General features: G+C 37.8%; 2 protein-coding genes and 1 pseudogene across 4 annotated transcripts; 1 reads left to right on the top strand and 2 right to left on the bottom strand.

The window, feature by feature from the left end:
• Positions 1-847: 847 nt before the first annotated feature.
• Positions 848-3,856, top strand: LOC131778632 (uncharacterized). Its single transcript, XM_066169498.1, has one exon. The coding sequence runs from the start codon at positions 986-988 to the stop codon at positions 3,233-3,235; it is 2,250 nt and encodes a 749-aa protein (XP_066025595.1). The 5' UTR covers positions 848-985; the 3' UTR covers positions 3,236-3,856.
• Positions 3,857-6,514: 2,658 nt separating this feature from the next.
• LOC131778629 (ubiquinone/menaquinone biosynthesis C-methyltransferase UbiE) lies at positions 6,515-10,731 on the bottom strand. 3 transcript variants are annotated; one of them, XR_010718148.1, is made up of 4 exons: positions 10,597-10,731; positions 8,734-10,437; positions 7,724-8,071; positions 6,515-7,142 (listed from the first exon to the last, which is right to left on the bottom strand). XR_010718148.1 is itself a non-coding variant. In XM_066169500.1 (2 exons), exon 2 carries the CDS (start codon positions 10,115-10,117, stop codon positions 9,332-9,334), a length of 786 nt encoding a protein of 261 aa, XP_066025597.1. In that variant the 5' UTR covers positions 10,118-10,437; positions 10,597-10,731; the 3' UTR covers positions 8,312-9,331. The 3 variants fall into 3 exon arrangements, 1 of the variants encoding a protein (XP_066025597.1); XR_010718149.1 differs by having other exon boundaries at positions 6,517-6,833; XM_066169500.1 differs by lacking the exons at positions 6,515-7,142; positions 7,724-8,071 and having other exon boundaries at positions 8,312-10,437.
• Positions 10,732-12,055: 1,324 nt separating this feature from the next.
• Positions 12,056-22,286, bottom strand: LOC131778630 (uncharacterized; annotated as a pseudogene).
• Positions 22,287-22,985: the final 699 nt, after the last annotated feature.

Consider the following 22,985-nt stretch of genomic DNA (forward strand, 5'->3'; position numbering starts at 1 on the left):
CATCGTATCTATAACTCGTTCTTGCGCATGCGCGCAATTCACGAGTTAAAAATGATAAAAAATGACAATAACATCGAGAATACATTTACAATAGGTGTTAGAATCAGGAGGTACTACAAATATTAACTTATGAGATTCAAATTCAATGATGCATCTGCAGGGGAAGATTTTCTCGTATCTTTAAGGACTTGAGTATCCCTCTTCTTTCAAACTCGGGTTTTACAAGCACTAGTTATATTTCTGCGACTTAAACCATGATTTTTGTGCATAATCATGATCAGGGAATTATGTAAAATATGGCAAACACAAGCTTGAAAGGTTAACAAGAATATAGAGCAATCTAAGGAATAATCCCGTTTGGCTTTCGAAAGGAAATAAATATTTTTTTTCCAATGTCCTATTCATCAATCGAATACACCTTCTACAAACCCATAACTTGTACTTTTTTGTGCGCAAAATCTAAAACTATCGTAAGCATTATGTTTATTTTCCACTTGGGGTAATGGACCAAATCGTTTGAATTGTTATGCATTAGCATCAAAATTGAAAATTTCGTTGACCTTTCTATTATTAAGATCTCAGTAACCAAGGTAAGGTCCCTAATTCAGTCATCAACAAGCAATTAGCATTTGCTATAGCTTGGATTTAGATTCCATAATTTTCACAATTTTTATTTGAATAAGACCTGATTTCTAAGATTTCTGATCTAAATACTGCTGATGCCGATTAGAAAGCTAGTTTTCCAGAGAGCCTGGAAGACTTCCAGCCTACTAGGATGCGTGACGGAAGAGAGAGAGAGCTGCGAAAGAGGTCATTAACACTTTATTTTCTCGTCCTGTTTCCAAAGTAACAAAATAATAAAGATCATGTGGTCTACACGTCTTAACAAGTCAAAAGCAGAAACCAATCTAGAGTAAGTAACTGTAAATCGAAAGTTTAAGAATATTATCGCTGTCCTGTAGAACCCAGAAGTATCGGTGGAAAAATGTCTCTACATGTCATGTGCCTCTCTCTACTATACGTTTACCCCTTCATACATTTCTTAACTGCCGAGCGGGATGTTGACTGCAGACTTTCACCCACTGATGGGGATATTTCCATGGAATTTCGCCTCCAAGCATCCGGAAAACGTGTGAAAATGGTTTATTTGAATTTGAAGATTGGAAACGGAAGCTACCATCCATTGGAGTTAGCGGACGAATTTCTTCCAGAAAGATGGGTTTGGGCAAAGTCAATCAAGGAACATATGCTTTCTCTGCCCGAAAATTATGATGTTTTATCACTGGGATTGTTAAAGTATCAGGTGACAAGTCTGGACGTGCATTTGGCGGATAAACCAACAGGATGTGTAGCGAGTTTGAACTCATCCAGCCAAAACATGGCTATTGGAAAAATGCTGTTAGAATATGTAACCGTTGAGACAAAAAACTCTAGTGATTTACAGTCACAAGTAGTCTGTGTGAGAATGATAAAGGTCATAAAGGGTGCAGGAGATAAACATCTTGAGTATCAGTGCTGTAGAATATCGCCTAACAATCTTGAATCTCATCAGGTCCTGTGTGATCAAACTGTTAGCATAAGCCACTGGGCAGAGCTGCTCGAAACCATTCTTACTCTCATTGCTATTTTCTTGGTCCTTTTTTTTCCGGCGTTTCCATTGGCACTGCCAGATTATATATTTAGCCTTCAGCGAGAGTGTGACAAGGCCGAATATCGCCCTACGGAAGACACAGGTCCACACGCTGATCGTTTGCATCACACGAGAAATGGATACGTTGAAATCAATCAGGATGATGAGGAGGACGATGGAATTGCCGTGGATGATGCCACTCCATTGACTATTTCAACTCTTTTATTTCAAGTTGTTCAACGACTGCCCGACTCGAGGTTCTCGTTCAACCTTAAGTTAGCTTTTATGCTCGTCTTTCTTTGTCCACTTTCTATCTACGTTCAGTTGGGGCTCACTTTAGCGATAAACAAAAGACACATGGATGAAACCTTAAGGAAAGAAATAGACCGTGGTTTATCTAATACCGTCTTTTTAATTGCCTATTCAATCTGTGTCTCTTTTCCTTGCTTTTTTTTAAGACCGAAAGATTTATTACTATCAAATCAGATTACAAGGAGTTGTTTATGCGGTAGATTATCTAAGCTGCTTCGGTTTCCTTTACTAGATATCGAACGAAGCTCCGTGGGAGATGAAATACGTGTTCATTTGAACTTACTGAAATATGGAGTCTACAATTTGGTGCCGATTTTTACAAATTGGTGTCTACGTAGGTTAAACACGCTGTTTAGTACCATCACGTGTTCGACAACAATGAGTAATCATAAAATTTCCCGAATGAGGAGTGCACTTTGTGCTGCCTGGGTCATATTTTCTTTTTTTCTTACACTACTTTTGGCCATTTTTGGTGAAGTATTCTTCATCTTCCTCTGTCTTGTTATGCAGGTTTGCTTTCTAGGTATTTTCTCACCTTTCTATACCCTTTTTCTCATTTTTTTTTTAAAGACATATAGAGTGACCAGAGCTTTTTGCGAATACCGTGTTTTGATTAGGGTAACTGGAGTTTTTATAATTGTGCTATTGTTAATGTGCTCTTATGTAATTTTACTTTTTACCATAACTTTTTTGACCTCTTCTTGTGGATTTTTTACCAATACTGTAGCGTATACTACCATAGGAATCGCCCTAAACGCAGATAATGTAACGCCATATGCAGCTTTCGTCCTTGTAATTATTACAAACATTTATCTCTGTTACTCTAATTTTCAGAACAGGTACAAAGAGGTCAAGGGGATGATATTAACATGTCGATGGGAATTACATAAGAATACCGGAAGTTTTTATTCCAACGACACAATTCCGACCAGGCTTTGTTGGTTTGTGTGCGGCAGAGTTTTGCCAGTTAAATCTGAAATTTGTCGCATGCTTCGCAATATGGTTTTGATTTTGATATTTTTGTTTTTAGTGGTATATTCAATTGCTTTTTACGGAAGTGAAAATAACGTTTCCGCTACTTTCTCCGTCATCGCCGTAGTTCTCACTGGGGTTCTTCCAGCCTTACTGTTAAAACTTTTGACTGAAGGCAAACCATTCAAAGGCTTGGAAAAAGTAAACTTGAAAAGAAAAATTCACTTTGCAGTGGAACAGTTTTATCAAGAGTCAAGTGATGAAAATACAATTATTAGTGACAGAGTGAATAAACAAAGTACAGATGTCGAACAAGTGTAAGTAGTATTTTGAAGGAAAAAAAGTAAGTCAAGCGCGCTTTGTGCTTTGGTAATACTCTTGTATATACGCTTTAACTCAAGATGTAGATGAAACTTGCTCCGGTTTGGAATAGATATGATTATTACTACAAATTTCTTGGCTTAGCCTGAAAATTTGACCTAATTCTTAATTGTAAGAATTAATATCCCTTCCCACCATACAAGGAGTTAAAGGGTTGAATTAGTACCCTGTATGATTCTTTTTATTAACTTTTTTATAACCTATAGGATTTTCCTTATGTTCATATAACACACAATTGCCTACGATATTGAACTTTTAACCATTTTTCTCATCAAATTGGGTTATGTTTTCCCTTATTTTTTTTCATGATTTTATTTTAGTTTATTTGACAAAATCATTTCACCCAAATGAGGTAGAGTTGTAACTGGATCCCACTGATGGTTTTTCTCTTATAATACCAACAGTATAGTTCAACATTGGAACTGTAGGATATTATTATGGCTTTACAAAAATATTTAGAGGTTAACTTTAATTAGATCTAAGAAGCATATTACACTGTTAATACTACATGTATCATTGTAGTTAATTTTTTTGGAAATAAAGCAAGTATGTTTTAATGTATGTGTTGGCCAATTTTAATAGCAGGATTGGTTTCATCTTAAACAGCCTGCAGGCTTAAATGTGCTGACCCCATCCCCAATCATCAGAATACCACCACAAAAAAAATATATAGAAACACACAATTAAAAAATGTGTATATTCAATTCAAAAATTTAAACTTTGTCCAATTGGCATGGTTTGAACGTCACTCAAATTTACCTTCAACCAAACTGGTTTTTAGCTCAGCCCTTACTGAATCTGTTCAACATAATCTGGGCTGTGCATTGATGAGTCAAGAGTTAAACTCTTAGTTTTCTTCTCTACTGTAGCTGCCAGACATTTCCTTCTAAATTAGTTATGAAAATTTGGTGTTTAATCAAAGTAACAGCTTCTACCTGATAAGTTTGAATATTCTCATTACCTGTTTGCTTGGTAATTTATGGATATCATGCAAAGAAGTGAGTGCATGTCAATCACTTCTGGGAGTTTAAGGGTCATAGAAGAACGAAAGATGTAACTGACAGGCTCTGAAAAAAAAAGTTACTGCCATCTCCAAGAAGAGTTGAACAAGCTTGAAAAGGCTTACACCTTTTCTGTACTGCCTTGTAGCAAAGTAAGAGGATACAACTTTGTATCAAAAATACAGTTATGCCTACCATCTACACTGATTTAAAGAAATTGTGCATTGTGTACAACAAAAGAGAGAATGTTTTCAAAATTCTCTTCAAGCCAAACAAATTGTAATTTAAATTAGATTAATTTCAAGGGCTGAGTCGATCTCCTCTCCACCATAAAAATGATGGATGATTCCAAAATGCTGTGTCATTACTTCTCTGTACTTTCTCAAAAGCATATCATACCATTATTACATGTATTCACAGTGATCCCAAGTGGTTGTTGTGTTCTCTAAATTGTGTAACAAAGTATTGACAAGACCTTAATTTAGGCCATTTACCATTGTATCAAACACTGCAGAAGAGTCGATTACATTGTGCTTTCCGTAAAATTCACCACACAACTGCAATGCAACTTTACTTTGGTGCCTGATCATGTGCTTGATACAGTTCACAGAATATAGACCAAATAGCACTCCGAGCACATATAGCAAACAGGAATCCAATAGAAAATTATGGAATGTCTCTCCACAGGTCAAGTTTCTGTACAATCATAGAATGAATTTAATTGGCCATACATGCAGTCAATCACTACTTCTGTCTCTTTTCCCTATAATTATTTCACAATACCTCTCAAGTCAAGAAAATAAATAAGCGTGTTCGATTTTGTTGTTTGTTAATCAGATGAGATCCATCTTCCCAAGCTTGCTGTACTTATTCATGTAACCCTTTAACTCCCAAGATCTCATTAGTAATTCTCCTTAATGTCTGCCATATAGTTTTCCTGATGTTAGTTTGGAGAATTTGGTTTTAGATCAACTACATGTAATAATCCCCTTATTAAGATTTTTCTCTATTCTTATCACTTATCTGCTTGATATTGTATTGATATTGTAAGGAGAAATTCTGTCTTGATCACTCATGAATGGGAGTTAAAGTGTTAAAAAGCTGTACCTTATTTGTAATATTTTGCAAAGAGCATTTTTCCCCTGGCTTGCATGATCTCATATAAATTAACTCATAGTGTTTTAATGTACAAACACATACATTTACATTCCATGGCCAACCTAGGGCAGCATGAGATTATTTATATATTTTTTTTTCTATGATGTCTCATTCTTCCAATGTAGGCAACATTATACTCTCCATTTCTCTTTCCCCATGTCACTAAAGTCTTTTTACCATTTTAATAGACCTACAAATAAACCCATAAATTGTACACATTTTTGAGTGTTGTAAACATCATCTTCATTTTCCTTTAGAGGCTATGAGTCTAATCATAACCATTACAATTTCATCAAATGTGATTGGTGCATAAGCTGCTTTATTTTTCATTAATCATTCTGTACAGCTGTGATCGGACAGCGCAAATGGTAAATGGACAGTTGGCTGTAATCGGACAACCCTAACGAACGGGCGCTTATTTAAAATTTCGGGTAAAAGGAGAGGTGCTTATTGGTCCATGAAGACTTGAGAATGGTCTAGTTGCTTCTGAGAAGTTAATTGTGTTCACCAAAACGCGGCAAAGGGACAATATTTAAAAGAACAGTAAGCACATGAAGATTGGAAAAACTGGGAGTGACTTAATGGAAAATAAGATTTTCTGGTAACTACAGTACTTAAATGGGAAAAAAAAGGAAAAACTGGTAGTAACATGTTCATACATGTTTTACTCGTACAGATTTGGTTATTTTTCAATTTAAATCTGAAACTATGGAGAGTTGAAGATTCTTTGGCTCTCCTGCAATCCTACAAAACAATATATTTTACCGATAATTATCAAATAGTTAGGAAGAGGCGAGAGTAGAAGAGTAGAATATCACGCTGATGATTACATCTTGTATGTTGACTCGTTTACTGCTTTGTGATGGTTGAGTAGTACTGTGCATGCTCAAACTCTGCCAGAATGACAATGAAAGAGGGCTTTGGAATAATTTACCATGAAGGGTTTCTAGTTGTACTCATTAAAAATTGCACATACAATGCAGTCCCAAGAGATTTGACCTTCGCAGATTTTTAATATAAAAATAAAAACTATTTTAACAGCAACCCATCGAGTTTCTCAGATTCAAAGAGAATAAATAAAATTTCTATGAATGTGTCTTCAGCCTATTCCAATGTGTTGAGACATTGAAACAAAATTCCATAAAAATTTAAACAACCGAAGGAATGATCAAGGTAGCAGTCTCCAAAGAAGCCTAAAAGTACTCTTTTTGTGCCGGTTTCGCTGCAACCAACTCACAATAACGATTCCCTTCACCAGGAAACAATCACAATAAAGATACAGGAAGAATCGATACAAAAATATCTGGTGAGTGAAAATACCAACCCGATTTGGCTCTTCTCAGACTGTTTGGGTATTTCCATTGTGAAGATGACCGATACTGAAAAAAATAGTTTTGAAAGCTTTGATCAATTGGAGACGGTGAGTCAGTTCATGGCGTGTGACATATGCTTAGAAGCGTCAGTGTTCACAGGTAGGAAGTTTCCGCCCCATTCCTGGAGAGTTTGAGGTTGTGGAGATAAAGTGGTAAACAATGCCATGTCTATTGTACGTTACTTGATTTCATGCCAACATTACAACGTTCCATAGTTGTGGGGGCGTAAGTGAGTGAAAATACCAAACCACGTTGGCTTTTTCAACTGTTTGAGTCGTGCTCCAAATCCCACCACATGCTGAGCCACAGCGCTTACTGCAATTAATTATGACTCATTAATCTAGTAGCGTCCAATGGTAATAATCGTTTCAGAAAATATCTCTAATTATATTTGATCTGAATATTTATATATTATCTCGATTTCTAATAAAGTTCGGATATAACGCGCGCTGTCATTGGTTGAAAGAGCGTGCTCTATGAGAGTATAGAGCATAGAGCTGAGTTAAAGCTGTCGCCACATCTCCCAAATTGGACTATGTCCGACCTTTCCCGGGACTTTTCTGTAGCTTTTTTTCGTTAATTGAAAGTGAAATTTCGAAACAAGCGAGCCGGCAAGTAGCAACAGAACAACCAAACAAAGGTTTATAAACATGCCAGGCACCGTAATTGACGTTATTATAACGAGAGCAGAGACGAAAATCCTGAAAAAAAAAATTGGACAGTCCGAGTTTTGAAGGTTTTCACGCTCAGGTAGATTGCAAGCTTACGAGTGGTAATAAAAATAAAACACAGCTAACACTCGTATAGTATATAAAGTTCGATTTCAAAAACAAAACAGAACAAAACAGGAATGATAAAAAATATAGCCAAAGTGGCATAACTGATATAATTCATACCAATCATGACGGTGTCGGAGCGATTACTGAAGTCCAACGTGGCTAGCTCGGAGATCGCCAGTGAAGCATGCCTCAGAAATTACATCGACCGCCCTTCGAGTGAACAACTAAGGGCTTGCTCTGATGTCCTTTCCGATGCGTTGAGTAGTGAAGTCCACATCAGTCACTGCAACCGAGTTTTACGGCTCTGTCATCACGAGCAATCTTCATGTTTCGGTGAATTCGGCTGTCCTTCTTTCGTAAAACTCGCCTTGAGCAGTTTGTTTACTAGTTGTCATGTGAAAAAACTTGCGTGTTTTTGTGAGCCACAATTCGGCCGGATTTCACTGAACATTTCACCTCCACATTCTGTAATAGAGATTAAAAAAGCAAAAGTGTTAGATTAGACCTACCAAACTATTTAAGTTTGTAAACAATTCCTGCAGAATGAACTTTGATGGTTTGACATTTTTGACAGCTTTAGTCCAGTACAGCCAATCAGATTATTTGAACTATTATAACAACAATTATGATTGGCCTATTGTAGCGTGCTTTATGAAAGTAGAAAGCATGCTGACGACACTGTGGTTCGCTTTGGATTTAAAATTTATTTTGAAAATTGAAAGTAATGCGCAGGGAATTTAATGGATTCTTTATTATAAAACAAATAGAGAAGCCTTGACTGTGCTCTGTTCTGTTGAAAAGCACTTAGGAAGCGGTTAGAGCACTCAAGAACTCACTCTCCCTACACCTCTTTCGTGCTCTAACCGCTTCCTGCGTGCTTTACAACAGAACAAAGCACAGTCAAAGCTTCTCTATTTGTTAAGTATAACTTTATTAAGACCCGCTTATGACTGACTATATAAAACCGAATCTGTTACTCCTGATTGAGTGGTGCGTATAATCTTGTAGCGACATGTCGACATCAGTTAACTGACATAAACTATTTATTTGACTACAATACTAAGATGAACGACACTGATAAAATATTCTACAGCTTCAGGAAGTTATTATCAGTTAAAAAGCAATACCATGATGAGAAGCATATGCTAAGAGGCATCAGTTTCCAATTTATATGCAGCACATAAACCAGCTTTCATGAAGATAAACACCTTGTGCTGTGTACTGAATCGGGAGTGCGGGGGAGGTGGTTAACTAAACGCTTACACATTGTTCATCGTTCTCTCTGATTTGTACTTGAATCTGAACACTGTGCTTCTTTCTTGTCTAGTGTGGTCAAGCGTGGCACAAACTCGTTTTGTCTTAATATTAACATCAAGTAATTGCGTGATAATTGCTCGTTATCATTATTATGGAAATTTAAGATAACTGAATTATTAGCATTTCTTGTTTACATTCTTGGAAAGTGACTCTTCACAACATTCCAATAAGATTAACACTTATCCTTTATATCTGCCCAATCCGTGCAACACGAAAACGAGTTTCGATGATTTTTTGCTATGATCTTCGAGGATAACCAGCTACATGCTCTATAAAAAGAACTCTAACGATTTCCTAATTTGAAGAGAACAAGAATATACTGAAAATACGTTCGCATAAAATTCCGTGACATGAACACTGGAAAAATTGGCTAATTCAACAGTCTTCAAAGGAGGAAGCAGAGATATTTTATACCGGTTTTGCCGCAACCAACACACAATAGTGATCACCTTCACCAGGAAACAACTTAAATGGTGAAGAATTTTCTCCACTTGTGTACCGAGTGCAGAAACTTGCCAGCCTGTCTTTTCTTATTAGCTTGCGATCAAACAAGCCATGTGAATCTGCCCAGAAAAACGAAATCATTTCTTCTTCGTTATCAAATACAAAGGCATCACTTTTCACGTCGTAACTCTTCACAATATCAAAGCCGACAGCTGCACACATCTCCTCTATCTTTGCTTTCTCTATGAAGTGCCACTTGCTTAATATAGTGTTACAGTTTTCTGGGACAAGTTCTTTAAAAAAGCGCTCAAACATGCTAACCAATGAATCTTCGTACGACAACAGAATTTTCCCGCCTGGTTTAAGGCTCTGAAACGAGTTCTTGAAGGCCTCATGTTTGTCCTGAATCCAGTGAAGCACAAAGTTGGAAAAGACAACGTCGTAACACTGTGATCCCATTCCTGGGAAGTTTGAGGCACTTCCTTCTTGAATGGCAAGATTACTGATTCCTCCGTGTGTTTTTTGGGCCAATTGAACTCGAGCAGTGTCAGGGTCCACGGCTACAACCTTTCCATCTCTTCCCACGAGCTCCGCCAAATGGGCAGACAGTTCTCCAGTGCCACATCCTAAATCCAAGATCACATTTCCAAGACGTGGTTGAACATTTTCAATTAACTTTCTGCCCCAAGATCTTTGCATCGTGGCTGAAGCTTGCTGGTAACCCTTAGCTGCTTGCGCACTGTTTATCATGATTGATGACAGACGGAGACGGTACGGAGAATGATTTCACGATCAGGTTGAACTGTACTCTGATGGTAACTACAAGGGGTTTCAAGAGGCCTTTATAATCATAATGCTGAGTCACAAGGTTACGCTTGAAAGCATTAGTTTCATCAGATGAAGGACCATTCATTATTCATCGCCTGGGAAGGAGGGGTATGGAGCGGAGAATTCGCGGGGGAAAGATCACATGGCTTTAAGCTAAACTAATGCTTCTCAGCATAACCTTCGTCCCAAAGAAGTTTTATTTGCTTGTGAAACTACCGACTAAATACAGGAATGGCTCCGACCTGTAATTGGAAGATAAAAATAGTAAAAGAGTAAAAGTTAATAAGTTGTATCTTAAGTTCTTGCTCGTGAGTATTGTTAACCGCGTGTCTCGAAGCGGAACAATGAAATATCAATGCGAGTGAAAACACCGATGTGTCAAACAAGAAATGGTTACTTACGTAGTGAAGGGAAGGCAGCCTTTCTTGCTCAGCGAGGTCATTCAGCGATATTTCGGCGATGAAAAAGTCATCTGCTGACTAGCTCCGCTAACTAAACTCATTTAGTCAGTTCAGGAGGACGACCAGAGACTGGAGCCATTCCTGTATTTCACCGCTGACAGGGATAGCTCCGACTCAAACGGTTATTAATTTTTTTTTTCAATGATTTTTTGAACAATTTTTAAAAAAATTTAAAACTGAACAAGAGAGCAGCGCTCTGCAAACAGTAGTTGTAAAACTTCTTTATTCTCTGACGCGTTTCGTCTAACTGTCGTAAACTTCCTAAGGGAGTTTTACAAGTTAACACTAAACGCCTATATCTATATGCCATTGTTGACGGCTATTGCGGGGGCTAATGACCGTAAGGGCTTGGCTGGACCTACGGGCAGGAATAAGCAAAGTTGTGATACTTTGAATTTAATTTTTTTTAGGCAAGGTGAGAGATATATTTTGGGAGCTACAGTTTTTGCTGAAATTGTTCAAATTTGAAAAATCGAAGAGGCTTTTTACAGATGATGCCTGGAAAGCAGTTGACAAATGAGGTTAGGATGGCTCGTGTACTTTACAGAAAATATGATTTATGTTCTACTCATTCTTTCCTAAATTTAAGTGGTATAAATACCTTGTCTAAAACAGTAGTGTGATACAATAGCAAACGAGATATACTCGTTCCAATACAGCGTCATGTGATGAACAGCCTTCATTGATTTTAGAACAAGTTTTAAACACACTGCACAGCGCTTTTCCACCCAACAACTCGCACTGTCCTTTGCGTAGATTTCCTCCTCACCACGTGGACTTCCTCTGTATAGCTTTAAAAAGCGATCAATGATCATTGGAATCTTTTCAACCTCTATGGAGTAAAGCTCTTTGAGAAGATGTCGTTGTTGTCTTGTCCCACGATCTCTTTGTGCACGTTTAAATCCGCACCAAAATAAAACCAACGAGGAAAAACAAAGAATGTATACCGCATTCATAGAAATTATCGAAAGTTCACAGAATTTGAAAATCGAGATGCTGAAAATGTGGTTGAAACCTAAAGGACCTGAAAATGCGGAGAAAACTTTAACAAAACCCCAAAATCGAAAGAAGGACCCTGAAGGTGAATCCATGCATTTTTTTCCCCTAGCTCTTGTCAGGAAACCAAAAGATATATGAATCGATTTCAAAACTTAAACTCCAATTTTCTTTTCACGGCAAGATCCTTTGACTCTCCAGCTGTTAATATTAATGGAGAGATTAAGCTTTGCACGAGACCTGAGCCTGTTTTTGCACCAGTCGGCCATGAAAAGAAAATCTATACCACCTGTAGTTTGTCTCACTCTTAGTAGAACGAGAAGCACAAGTCGAACTAACTTCAAACAGAAGCTTCGCTATACAATTTTATTTCACTACTTTTTTTTATTTGAGATGAATAACGAGAAGTAAGTAGCATTTCACAAGGCCTTCATTTTATTAGCGCTGCATAATAGATTTGAGACGAGTCGGGGAGAGGTTTGCCGGGGGTCTAGCACCAATTATACAAATAAGTCAGTGCTAGACGTAGATTCTTTGCAGTCCTCTCGCTCGCTTGCCTTAACGCTTGAAAGGTTAACAATGAGGGTCTGCACGCAGGCTAAGATTTACGTCAATTTTTCACAATCCCTGTAGATCGAGTCGTGCGCAGTCGTGCGCGACTCTTTTTGTCCTTCGCGAAGCATGAATGTTATAAAGAGTGATGAAACAACATGATAAACTGTATCGTATTGTATGTAAACAAGTGTGGTTGGAGGTAAAAACGTGACTAGTGAGGAAGAGCTACTTCATGATGATATCATCCATGACTTCTAATGAGGTTACGCTTAGAAGCATTCATCAGATAAAGGACCATTCATTAACTATCCCCTGGTATGGGGGGGGGGGGGGAAAGGGGGAGAATGGGGGGGGGTCATATGGTTTTAAGGGGGGAAGGTAACAGACGGAGGGAGGGTAAATCGACAACAGCAGAGCATAAAGAGCGAATTGACTGTCAATAAACTCTCAGTGAACGGAGATCATAGTAATAATATTTTATCATAACACAACAAAAATCCTCCACAACACCCATCCCTCCTAGGTGGTAAAACAATGACCGGACCTTTATCTGAGGAAACTAATGCTTCTCAGCATAACCTTACTCCCCAGGAAGTGCTATTTTTGTTTGCACTCACGTTTTGTGCTCGCAAATATAAGTTAAATGGTACTAAATTATATTGTGCAACCTAAATTTGTATTTCAAGGCAGACAATTTTCTGTTTACGGGTTTGTGAAATATGTTTGAAGATGACTTTTCCAAACAGTGTCAACTGATTTCCTCTCCTTGATAAAGCGTTTGTATTAGAAGTGTTTTATATTTCTGTGATACAAAATACGCATTTGTGCACCAGCCTGCACCGAAGATAGCTTAAACAACCGTTTAAGCTCTCTTCTTTAAACAACTTCGGACACCTGTAATCGGACATTTGAAGCAGCCATCATCCACTCAGCCAAGTCCACTAATTACAGAATTAATCACATTAACCATAGGAACAACCAGTAATCCTAAAATGAATTGAGGAATTTCTAAAATGGAGAATTTTTTTTCACTTTAGACATAGTCTCTACCAGAGATATTTGACCAAAATTTATTTGTTGTTTTTGGAAATTATAATGGTTATGATTACTTGGTAACAAGACTTCTTGTCGTCTAATTCTGTCTGTAATCATACGAGTGACTAACAAATTGGACTCTCACTTAGCAGTCATCCAATTTTGTCAATCACTGGTACTGTATGACTACAGATGGAATTGGACTCCACTCGGTCCTATTACTGTTATAAATCACTTCATTTGAACTGAGTAGGAATTGCTGTGCATGTGCAACAGAATTGAAACTTCTCAGACCTTTCTAGCTATGAAGTAACCCGACATTTTAGCCAAGGTAAGATCTCTTAATATAGTCTCCAACATGTAGTTAGCAATTGCTATAGGTCGAAAGTAAACTCCAGAATTTTTGCATTTCAAAACTTGATCTGTTTAGGGGTCTTAAAATCATTGTTAGTGGCAGAATTCCATATACTTTCAAGAATTCCATATTTTGTACAAAACTTCTTCATACAAACATAAGTATTGGATAAATTTTACACGATTTTACACATAAGGCATTATCCATAAAGGATGGTAATATGAACCTATGATGACTTCACTGCATATGTGAAAGGCCAGTCCAGAAACCCCTACCTGAACAACCATGCATTTGCAGTGTACATGTAAAGCAAAAGGCTCACACTTAGGGTTTCATTTTTTGTATATTTTCACATGGTTACTGTGTGACCATGCCGCAGGTCAAGAAAAAAGACAATGCAAATCCAGTAACAATATCAGAGGCGTTAATGATGGCTATGTATTTGGGAAATTAAAAGAGGTGACACAATTCCAAACACCATCAAGAAAAGATCAGTCCTTTGCATTTTGTCAGACTGGCCTTGGTCGGAACTACTGTCACAATGCGTATTCATACTCATAAGTTCTGGTAGGACATGAACTGTGGAAACATAAAGAAACGTCCCCGCTGAAAACAGCGTGGCTACTCCAGTCCCCTTCACACTGGATAGTACTTCTTTACTGCTCTGTTTGGAGTAAACGATAAGAAAAACCATCACAAATAAATGGCAATAGATTGATCTATATTCCCCAAACTATATACACATCCTAAGGTGCTCACAAAAAAGGATAATTAAACAATCTTAGACTAGAGCTTCTTAAAGTTTTCATCTCTTCCTTTATTCTTGTCACCCGTACATGTGATTTGGGGTGATATTGTAAGGAGGATTAAATGCCAATCGCTCTTATGGGTCAAAGAGTCAATGGAATTTATATCTACTTCAAACTTTGCCATAAAATGATAAAATAGCATCATGATTATTACATTATTACCTGACTAAGACCGAAGTAAGTCACCAAAGCCATCACTGGTGCTGCTGCAGCAAACACCATAAGATGTTTACGTATTCTAGTTGTAACAAGACCCTGAGATAGAAACCCAAAATAAATAATAAATAATAAAAATCTCTTATACATGACCTATACAGCTCAATGCTCAAATAATCACGTAGACAACATAGAGAAAGCTCATATGTGTAAAGCCAGACCATTTGACATGAGCTATAGTCTGGAATAAGTAGTCTTCTCAGGTACCGGTAAGCACTCTTGAGGTTCTGTTGCTTTGTGCTTCAGAACAGGAGATCAAAGATATAACAAAAAGTCTTCTTATAAAATTTTTTTGTACTTGTACAGCCTACCTCCCTCCCTACTATCAAATCATGCCTTAGTGATCATAAGATTAACTACCTATCCACTGAGTTGGGTCATGCCAGATGAACTATCTCATCAGGCAGGGACCTTACTGCTCTCAGTTTGTGCCTCAAAATCTCAAGCCAAATACATGTATTTCTCATCAAGCCTGACAAAACTCAGTCAATTACAGTGTAGTGTGTCTGAAGAGCCAGGAAAAAAACTTGAATTAAGATTTAAAATAAGGAAAATGGTGTTGAAGTAGGTTGTAAATGCATATGCATTGTGCCTTACACTGCTATTAAATAATGCACTTCCATCAGCCAATAAGACTGAACATTGGATTTTAAAAAGATTGAAAAATTTTTAAAATATTACGAGAAGGTAAAACACAATGATAGACTCACTTCATGAAGAAGAAATGTTGATAAACCAAATGCAGCTGGTGCCTACAAAAAAAAAATAATATGACCAGAATTTAATAAACTATATGTACTGTAAATGAGCCTAGAAATGTTTCACTATAGTCCTTGGAGACCTCACTGAGCAGAAGACCAATGATTACTTGTCATGGTAAGCAAAACTTTCCTTCCCTAAGAGGAAAAACAAATTCAACTCCACACCAGGCAAGACTACCAAAAAACGAAAAAAAAAAAAAAACCCATACCTTATGCAACATGATAGCTAAAAACACGATTACTTCAACTTCAGTTTTTGATGTTGTCACAGCTGCACTTAGGTAACACCATCAGCTACCGAAAAAAAGGGTCATCATTAAAGGTCCACTTGAGGCTATATATTTATTTAACACTGCTGCAACAATTTCCTGTTCTTAATCATAGATTTATTTTGGAGCAGTAAAGTAATGATAACGCCATACCTTATCATTGATACAACTAAGTATGTTGGTCAACAAACAAGCTTCACTTATCATTTGTACAGTCATGTAAAAATGTAGATGAACTTAAAAGCTGGTGCCTTGAGGGTAAGTGGTTGAAAATCAGATTTTTTTTTTAGCCACTTAGAATATAATAAATGAGAAAACAAAACAAAACTAACACTTACCTGCAGCATGAACAACTAGACCTACTGTTGCTGTGATTTTACTGTGTCTTTGTCTGCCATTTCCTTCTGGATCTACATCAAATAAAGATATAAATAATTTATTTGCAAATGAAAAAGAAAACAAAGCTGAAATCTACACATAATTATATGTAAGTACAGAACCTTCATTGACATTCTGTTTGAGAAAGAGAAAGCAAAGACCTTTCATAAAGGCTTACAACAATGCCACTGTTAAGGTACATGGAGTAACACCATCTTTTTCCATTTCCTGATACACATTTAAAATGTATTGTGTCACATCCCACACAAAATGCAGATTCTGAAAGGAATTCCATGCAAGTTACTCACACTTTCTTCTCAAATTCTGCATTTTTTCGGACCAATATCCTAAATCAAGAGCTCCGACTAAATTCAAACGTTACTGCCATGCACGAACATGGTTTGCAAGGAAACATCCTTTCTCATCTGTGAGATAATACTGGTGAACATACAAAACGGTTTTTTTTAAGAGACTCATTGAGGAGACTGCTATACACTGGAGTTGAATAACACACACCTGATGCAGGAGGAGCATGTGAGTGGTCCCCACTGATATGATCAATCAGCAGCATGAACACGAATCCACAGCATAAGGAAAGACCAATAAATACGTCAGGTTCAACTTGAGAAATCTGGTTCTTTAGTACATCTACTTGTGTATGAGTTTCATCATGATCTGCATGAGACTGTGTTGCATCTATGTTAGTACCTGTCAAGTGCTTGTGCGGACCATGGGTATGGGAAGAGTGTCCTTTACAAAAAAATAGAAATGAAGGTAAATGATTTAATACAATCTTTTATTCACAGACATAAATCTCACATGATTTCCATGTTAAATGCTCTTCAACAAAGTTGCTTTTAAAGTGATTGCTTGCTTTAATAGTGGTCATGCTGACTGGAAAGTAGCTTTTCACGTGACAAATGGTCGCCTTTTAGAGTATCCAGAACTGCATGCCAAAGAAGATCAAAGTATTCGTTTGTTTCCTCTTGCAGGACGCACGCTTGTGTTTGCATCAGTAGCAGAATGTAGAGAACAATCTTATAATTAGTTTCAGATTTATTCGAAAGGCACTTGATGATTCTAAGTTTTCTTTCACCTGAGAGCGGCAGTCTAGGTAGGGATAATAACGCCTCCAATACATCTTCAGGAATGGTCACAGGTCCCTCTTGGGCAGAAAAAGTCATGACAATTGAGAGAACTTCATTCAAGATTTCTCCTTTACACATATGATTTTGACTTGATCTTGTTTTAGTAGAAAATTCATTCCAAAGTGTTTTCAATTGCCTCCTAAGGGATGGGTTTGAATCACAAAGAAGATGCTTTTTGATGTTGAACGGCAGCTGCTCACACACGCTTAAGAATTCAACAAGATCCACATCTGATGAAGGAGCCCATGAGTTGCTAGTTGTTTCATTGAGAGTGCAATAGGTGAGCAGCTGAATCATCTCGCTCTTAGCTTCTTCTGTGCAATTCTGATGGTACACCCTTCGTAAAAATTGTAAAGTTGGTACCAGTCCATAGGGAGGGCGTTCAAGCCAGTGCCATTGAACTGGTAGTCCTGCGGCTGCAGCTGAACTCTTCTCAATCAAGACCAATACCTCTTGACGCAAGTGAAAGGAGGTTGGAAATATCTTAGTTCGCCACCAAAACACATTTCTCCAGACCATCATCGAAGGCAACAAAGTGCGAGGAAGTTGTTCTAGGTAATTCAGTACACTTTCAGCTGTTTCCGTATTGCTGCTTGATCCTTCATCCAAAAGGGCCAACAAGCAAGCAAGATTTCCGTAGCCTTGGTCATCAGAAAAAGCTTTTATCCAAAAATTCACGACTTTGTTGAGCAGCTCACTGTTTGGACATAGCAACAGACCTTTTAACAGGAGCGCGAGCGCTGTTTCCAAGAATCATGACTCAGTTCTTTCTTTGTGAAAGAATCCATCGAGTACTTCTCTCAAGACATCATTGGAAATAGTAATCGCTGCTAGCAACTGAAGGGATAAGGCAGCTACGTTAGGGTGGATGCAGAAGTGATCTACATGGTTTAAAAGTATGTTCATCCTTGTCTTGTCGTTGGGCATCCTATGGTTATCGGCCTTCCTTTTCATTTCTTCTAAAACCCCCAAAAAATAGAAAATGGTACTTTGACAAGGAAAAGTGGATGCTGAATATTGGAAACCTACACCAAGAGGCTCGATTTTCTCTCCGGAAAGATCAACCGCCGCTAAAGCACATGCTGACATTCGCTGATTCCAGAAGTTTCATTCAGTTGGTTACCAAGAATGATGAAACCGTCTGTCCTTCTCGCAGTGCACCGACATAATCGTTTGATTTGATCACATCTTTGTCGTCTACCGAGGCTAACCTTACTGTTATATCGATGACCTCGACTAGATAGTCTTCATTGCGTCTACTGTCAAGAACCTGGAGCAGTCTGCTGAAGAAATCTTTGGTATAATTGTGTTTGCCGAGTAATATAAAGTTATCATCATAGTAAGAGTCAGCCGAAGCCTTTAACTTCCCATCTTGAAAAATTTGTACAAGTTTCAGTAAGTTAGAAAGAACTCCCAAGGACAGGCATTTCAGGTTGGTGTCAGAAGGAAAACAGAATGCGCTCGTGTAATAGTAAAAGCCAACTCGCTTCGACTCATCATAGGTGTAACAAAAAAGGATACAAATATCAACAAGTTTCTTGAAATTTTGCCCAAAATGTATGGAAGATTCCACCACAGAGTTTCGACATGGAGCAACAGCTAAGTTGAAAATCTGGATGTGGTAGCCTTGCAATTTCTGTACTTGTTCAAGGAAGATTCCTCGCTGTAGTTCATCTTTGAAGGGAAGTGCTACTAAGGTTGCAACGATAGTTTCTAACTCTTCTGAGAGTAGACCCGAGAGGCTGTTATTCTGCTTCAAAATCTGTTGAATGTGACCCTGAACACTTGTAGGCGGACATAGTGTCTTGAATTCTTTCTTTTTGTCCATTGTCACCAAAGAATTATTTCTTTTCCCATTCAAACACCCAAAGATTGCCTTCTTAGTTTGTCAATGGGCCGTGCATTACCTCTAAATTAGATTGAAAACTTTAGTATATATGATATACGTACTCGACTTAGTTGAAATCCTAAATCAAGCACATTTTGGCTGAGACAAAGGAGATGTACACGTCTACTTTTTCCTGATATCTTACACAGAGTAACCAACCGGACGTGCTAGTTTGTATAGCAGTAATATTCATTCCAAGAAACGGGTAACTCTTACCCCCTTTTGCATGAAAAGGTATCTGAGATCCAAACTCGTGTGATTATTTCTAAAGTTTAAGACCTGATAAGACTGGTTTTCCCATGTCGTCAAAATAGAACGATCTGCGATTTCACTGTTCCCGACGTTCCCTGATTTTGCTAATATATCGATGGATCGACAGACGTCTGTCCCATTGAAATAATTGCGCACACCATTTTCAATTGTGACTCAGGGGTACTGTAGCTAAGCAACTGGAGGACTGGTAGGGAGGCAACGCTATAACCGACTTCCTCGACCGTGAGAATCGAAGCTTTCATACACCGTGAACAAGGTTAATGATCGCCATCATCGTAAAAATCTGGGAAGGCATTGGGAAAATAGAAACGTTTCCAATTTTCTTGATTTGTCGCCGAGACAGTGGGAGGATCTCTACAATCTCAAGTGCTCATTTGTCGAAAAAATCTGGGATGTTCGGGAAACAGTGAAATCGCCGATCGTCTAGGATTTTCCCGAGAAAAGATAAAAGACATCGGGCGCATAATTGTGCAAATTCTCAAAAAGCAGAGCTAGTAAAGGTTCCGTCTTCAGACGATCGAGATTTTCCTTTGTCTTCGAATTCGTCGCATCTTTTGAGGCAAGGTCAAGAAACGCACTGACAAACTGATTTTGTTTGGAGGAGTAATATACAGAGTTTAAAAAAACAAGGTCATAAATAATCACCGTGCCATGCACTACATCAGTGACTGGTCTGAGTTGCTCCCAACCGAGCAAACCATGCATAGTTGAAGATAATATTGCTGTCTGTAATCAGATACCCTAGCCATCCGCGATCCTTGTGCGTCGGCAAATTATATTTCGTTTGAGTTATAACCTTTTCAACATTCGCTCATCAAGTAGTTTTGTGATCACAAAGCTCATAAAGCGAGAGGACCTTTTTTGAAGTCACACTTACCTCTGTTCTGTCCTAGAGCGATTGTTTTCGAGAAATTCTCGCGGAAGTGAATTACTGGGAAAGACAAACGAAAACGAGGCTTTTCATAATACCGCTGACTATGACGCGCGGTTACCCAGCTGACCGTGCGACGCTTGTCACGGAAAAAAACCGGGAAAGGTGATTTAATACGGGTCTTGTTTATTTGGAAATGAATATTTTGTGAGGTTCTTTTAAGATGGAAAAACGCGTAAAAAGAAAATTAATTAGATCTTGTAGATAAATAACTTCATTGACCCAAAATGGATTATCCATCAAGACTGTTTAAGTTTTTGTATGTTCGTAAGATGTTATTAATTTAACGGGCGCTATTCCTCTAGCCGTCACGATGTCTGAGATAAGCTTGTCATTTGAAATATGCTATAGTTTATGAGCGCTAATATTCAGTGGAAAAACTGCGAGAATTACGATCGCAAATCGTTAATGTCAGTAGTTTAGCACCACGTGTACAGCGAGTATTATGTTCCCAATACTGGGATTAATATTTTGATTTGATTGCTACACAGGCAGAGAACCCTGTGGGCTTGAGGCCGCGTGACATCAGTTATTTGATGCGCTGGTTGAACTCTTACATTGTTTGTAATTTGCAACGGTCGATCAAAATTTCCGCAAATCGTAACATTTCATCCCCAAAATCCGCTTAATGACAGTTAGGTAAATAAAGTTCACTTACCTTGGTTTTTCTGTGTTGTCCAAAGTGATTTTGCGGGAGTTTGGGACGGTTCATTCGCCACTTTGTACTGATGCCCCTCCAAAGGCAAAGGAAAAACACAAGGCGTGCAACTTCTAGGACTGTCTTGGCCAAAAATCTCCAGAACTTCGCAAATTTCTTCCGCTTCCAAATGCCGCTCACCTCCCAGCTTCGGGCACGTCAAAATTCGATAAACGTGTAAGAGCCAAGCCAAAAATCAGTGCAATTACCCGCGTCTAACCACCTCAAAAGCCTGCTCGATTTCCGGCATTCGCTCATCATCTGCCGTCGACACATGATATATGTGGACCGAAGAGGTTGATCATAAGCCTTCGGTTAACCGTAACTAACAATTAACAAAACCGTAATTAACAAATTAATCACTAACTGGGCTCAGATTTCACCCTACCTTCCCCACGCCTGAGCTAGTTGGTACGTCTTTCGACTGACACACCAGCGTATCAAATAACTGACGTCACGCGGCCTCAAGCCCACAGAGTAGTCTGCTTATGATTGCTGCAGATAACATGTAGATGTCAACAGTATTATTCCGTTTAACATCAGCACCAGCGTGGCCAGCTTTTAAAAAGGTTTGATTTAAGTTAAAGCTCGAAGGATTATTTACCGTCTGAAGTCACCTAAATTATCAATTAAAACAAACTACGTTCTGAAATCAGTGAAATTACTTTCTTAAGTTAACTAGACCCTCGAGGAGCGTTCACTCGGGCTTCGTATCGAGCGTTTTACTTGAGCATTCACCTCTGGATAGTTTGGTTTGGTATAATTGACTCTAAGCATGTCTCGCATACTGGGGCTCTATATTCATTTAAGGGGTCATCATTCTCTTCTCCATTACTATTTAATTTATCGTTTTCTCTTGCATCAAACTTCAAAGCAGGATCACTATCTGTTGTTACATTGTTAGATGTAGCTTGTCGATGTGTATCATTATCGTCTGCATCATTTTGTAAAGTTGTGAGGTTGCTATCAATATTGTTGATATCAATTAGTACATCTTTGTACAATGGATTATGTACTTTGAGCCAGTTAAGAACTTGTTGTATTAACTCTGGTCGTGATGCTTCAAAATAAACTTGTCCTCCAGATTGTAACTTTCTTTTAAGCTTAATTATTATTATACAAGATCTATCAGGTTGATGAGGGAGTTGATTACATGTCTGATCACATCCTACAGGTACATTGTATATTACACCCTTAATTTTTCTCTGTTGTCCTTTATGCACAACCCCAATCTTCTCAAATACTATTCGTTGAGCTATTCGTATTTGTTCTAGTTTTTCTAATGAAGATAGTTCTGTGGGTATTTCATCCACATACATATTATTCACTACAGCCCGACATGGTAATTTCCTTTTATGACCTTTGAGTGACATGTGTTGCATATACACTGTTTTCCATCAAATGACTGTTGAATATTGAAATATGTTTGGCAAGGGTACTTCTCGTTTATGCATGTTATTACTGATTTCTTATAAAGTATTCGATTACAGACAGTACATATAAAATAAGCTAAGGGCCCTCTCTTATTTTCCTCTTTAACTGGTTAATACACAATTCAACCAATCTGGCTTTCACTAATTTCTCATTGGGTCAGAAAAGTAATTCTTTCTTCTTTCCAGCATCCATAGTTGAATATTTTCTTTAATGTCTTCTAGAAACCTTTTTTTGGCAACAGGTTCCATGCTGTCATACATATATTTTTTTTTTTGTTTTCTCATGATGTGTTTCCTTTCAATTTCAGTAATTTTAGATGAACAGCAGATAAATTGTATATCATATTCCTTAGTCTGATATTCCTGTTTATTTGGAATAATATTATTAATTTCCTCTACTAGATTATCCACAAAGAGTAAATACTCACAGAAAACCTCTGCCCAGAACCACAGGCCTCTCTACCAAAAGAATACTTTGTTTAAGTTTGATACTTTAGGTAACTTGCTTTATTTGCAAAATAATTAACATCGAAGGCATCAGTATATACACATTAGCACAACTGCCAAAATTTGTTTCAGCCAGAA

Source organism: Pocillopora verrucosa, chromosome 7, assembly GCF_036669915.1.
Source record: "Pocillopora verrucosa isolate sample1 chromosome 7, ASM3666991v2, whole genome shotgun sequence".
Taxonomy (NCBI): domain Eukaryota; kingdom Metazoa; phylum Cnidaria; class Anthozoa; order Scleractinia; family Pocilloporidae; genus Pocillopora; species Pocillopora verrucosa.

Excerpts from the sequence above, each read along its gene's own strand:
- LOC131778632 (XM_066169498.1), top strand. The coding sequence starts at position 986 with ATGTCTCTACATGTCATGTGCCTCTCTCTACTATACGTTTACCCCTTC.
- LOC131778629 (XM_066169500.1), bottom strand. The coding sequence starts at position 10,117 with ATGATAAACAGTGCGCAAGCAGCTAAGGGTTACCAGCAAGCTTCAGCC.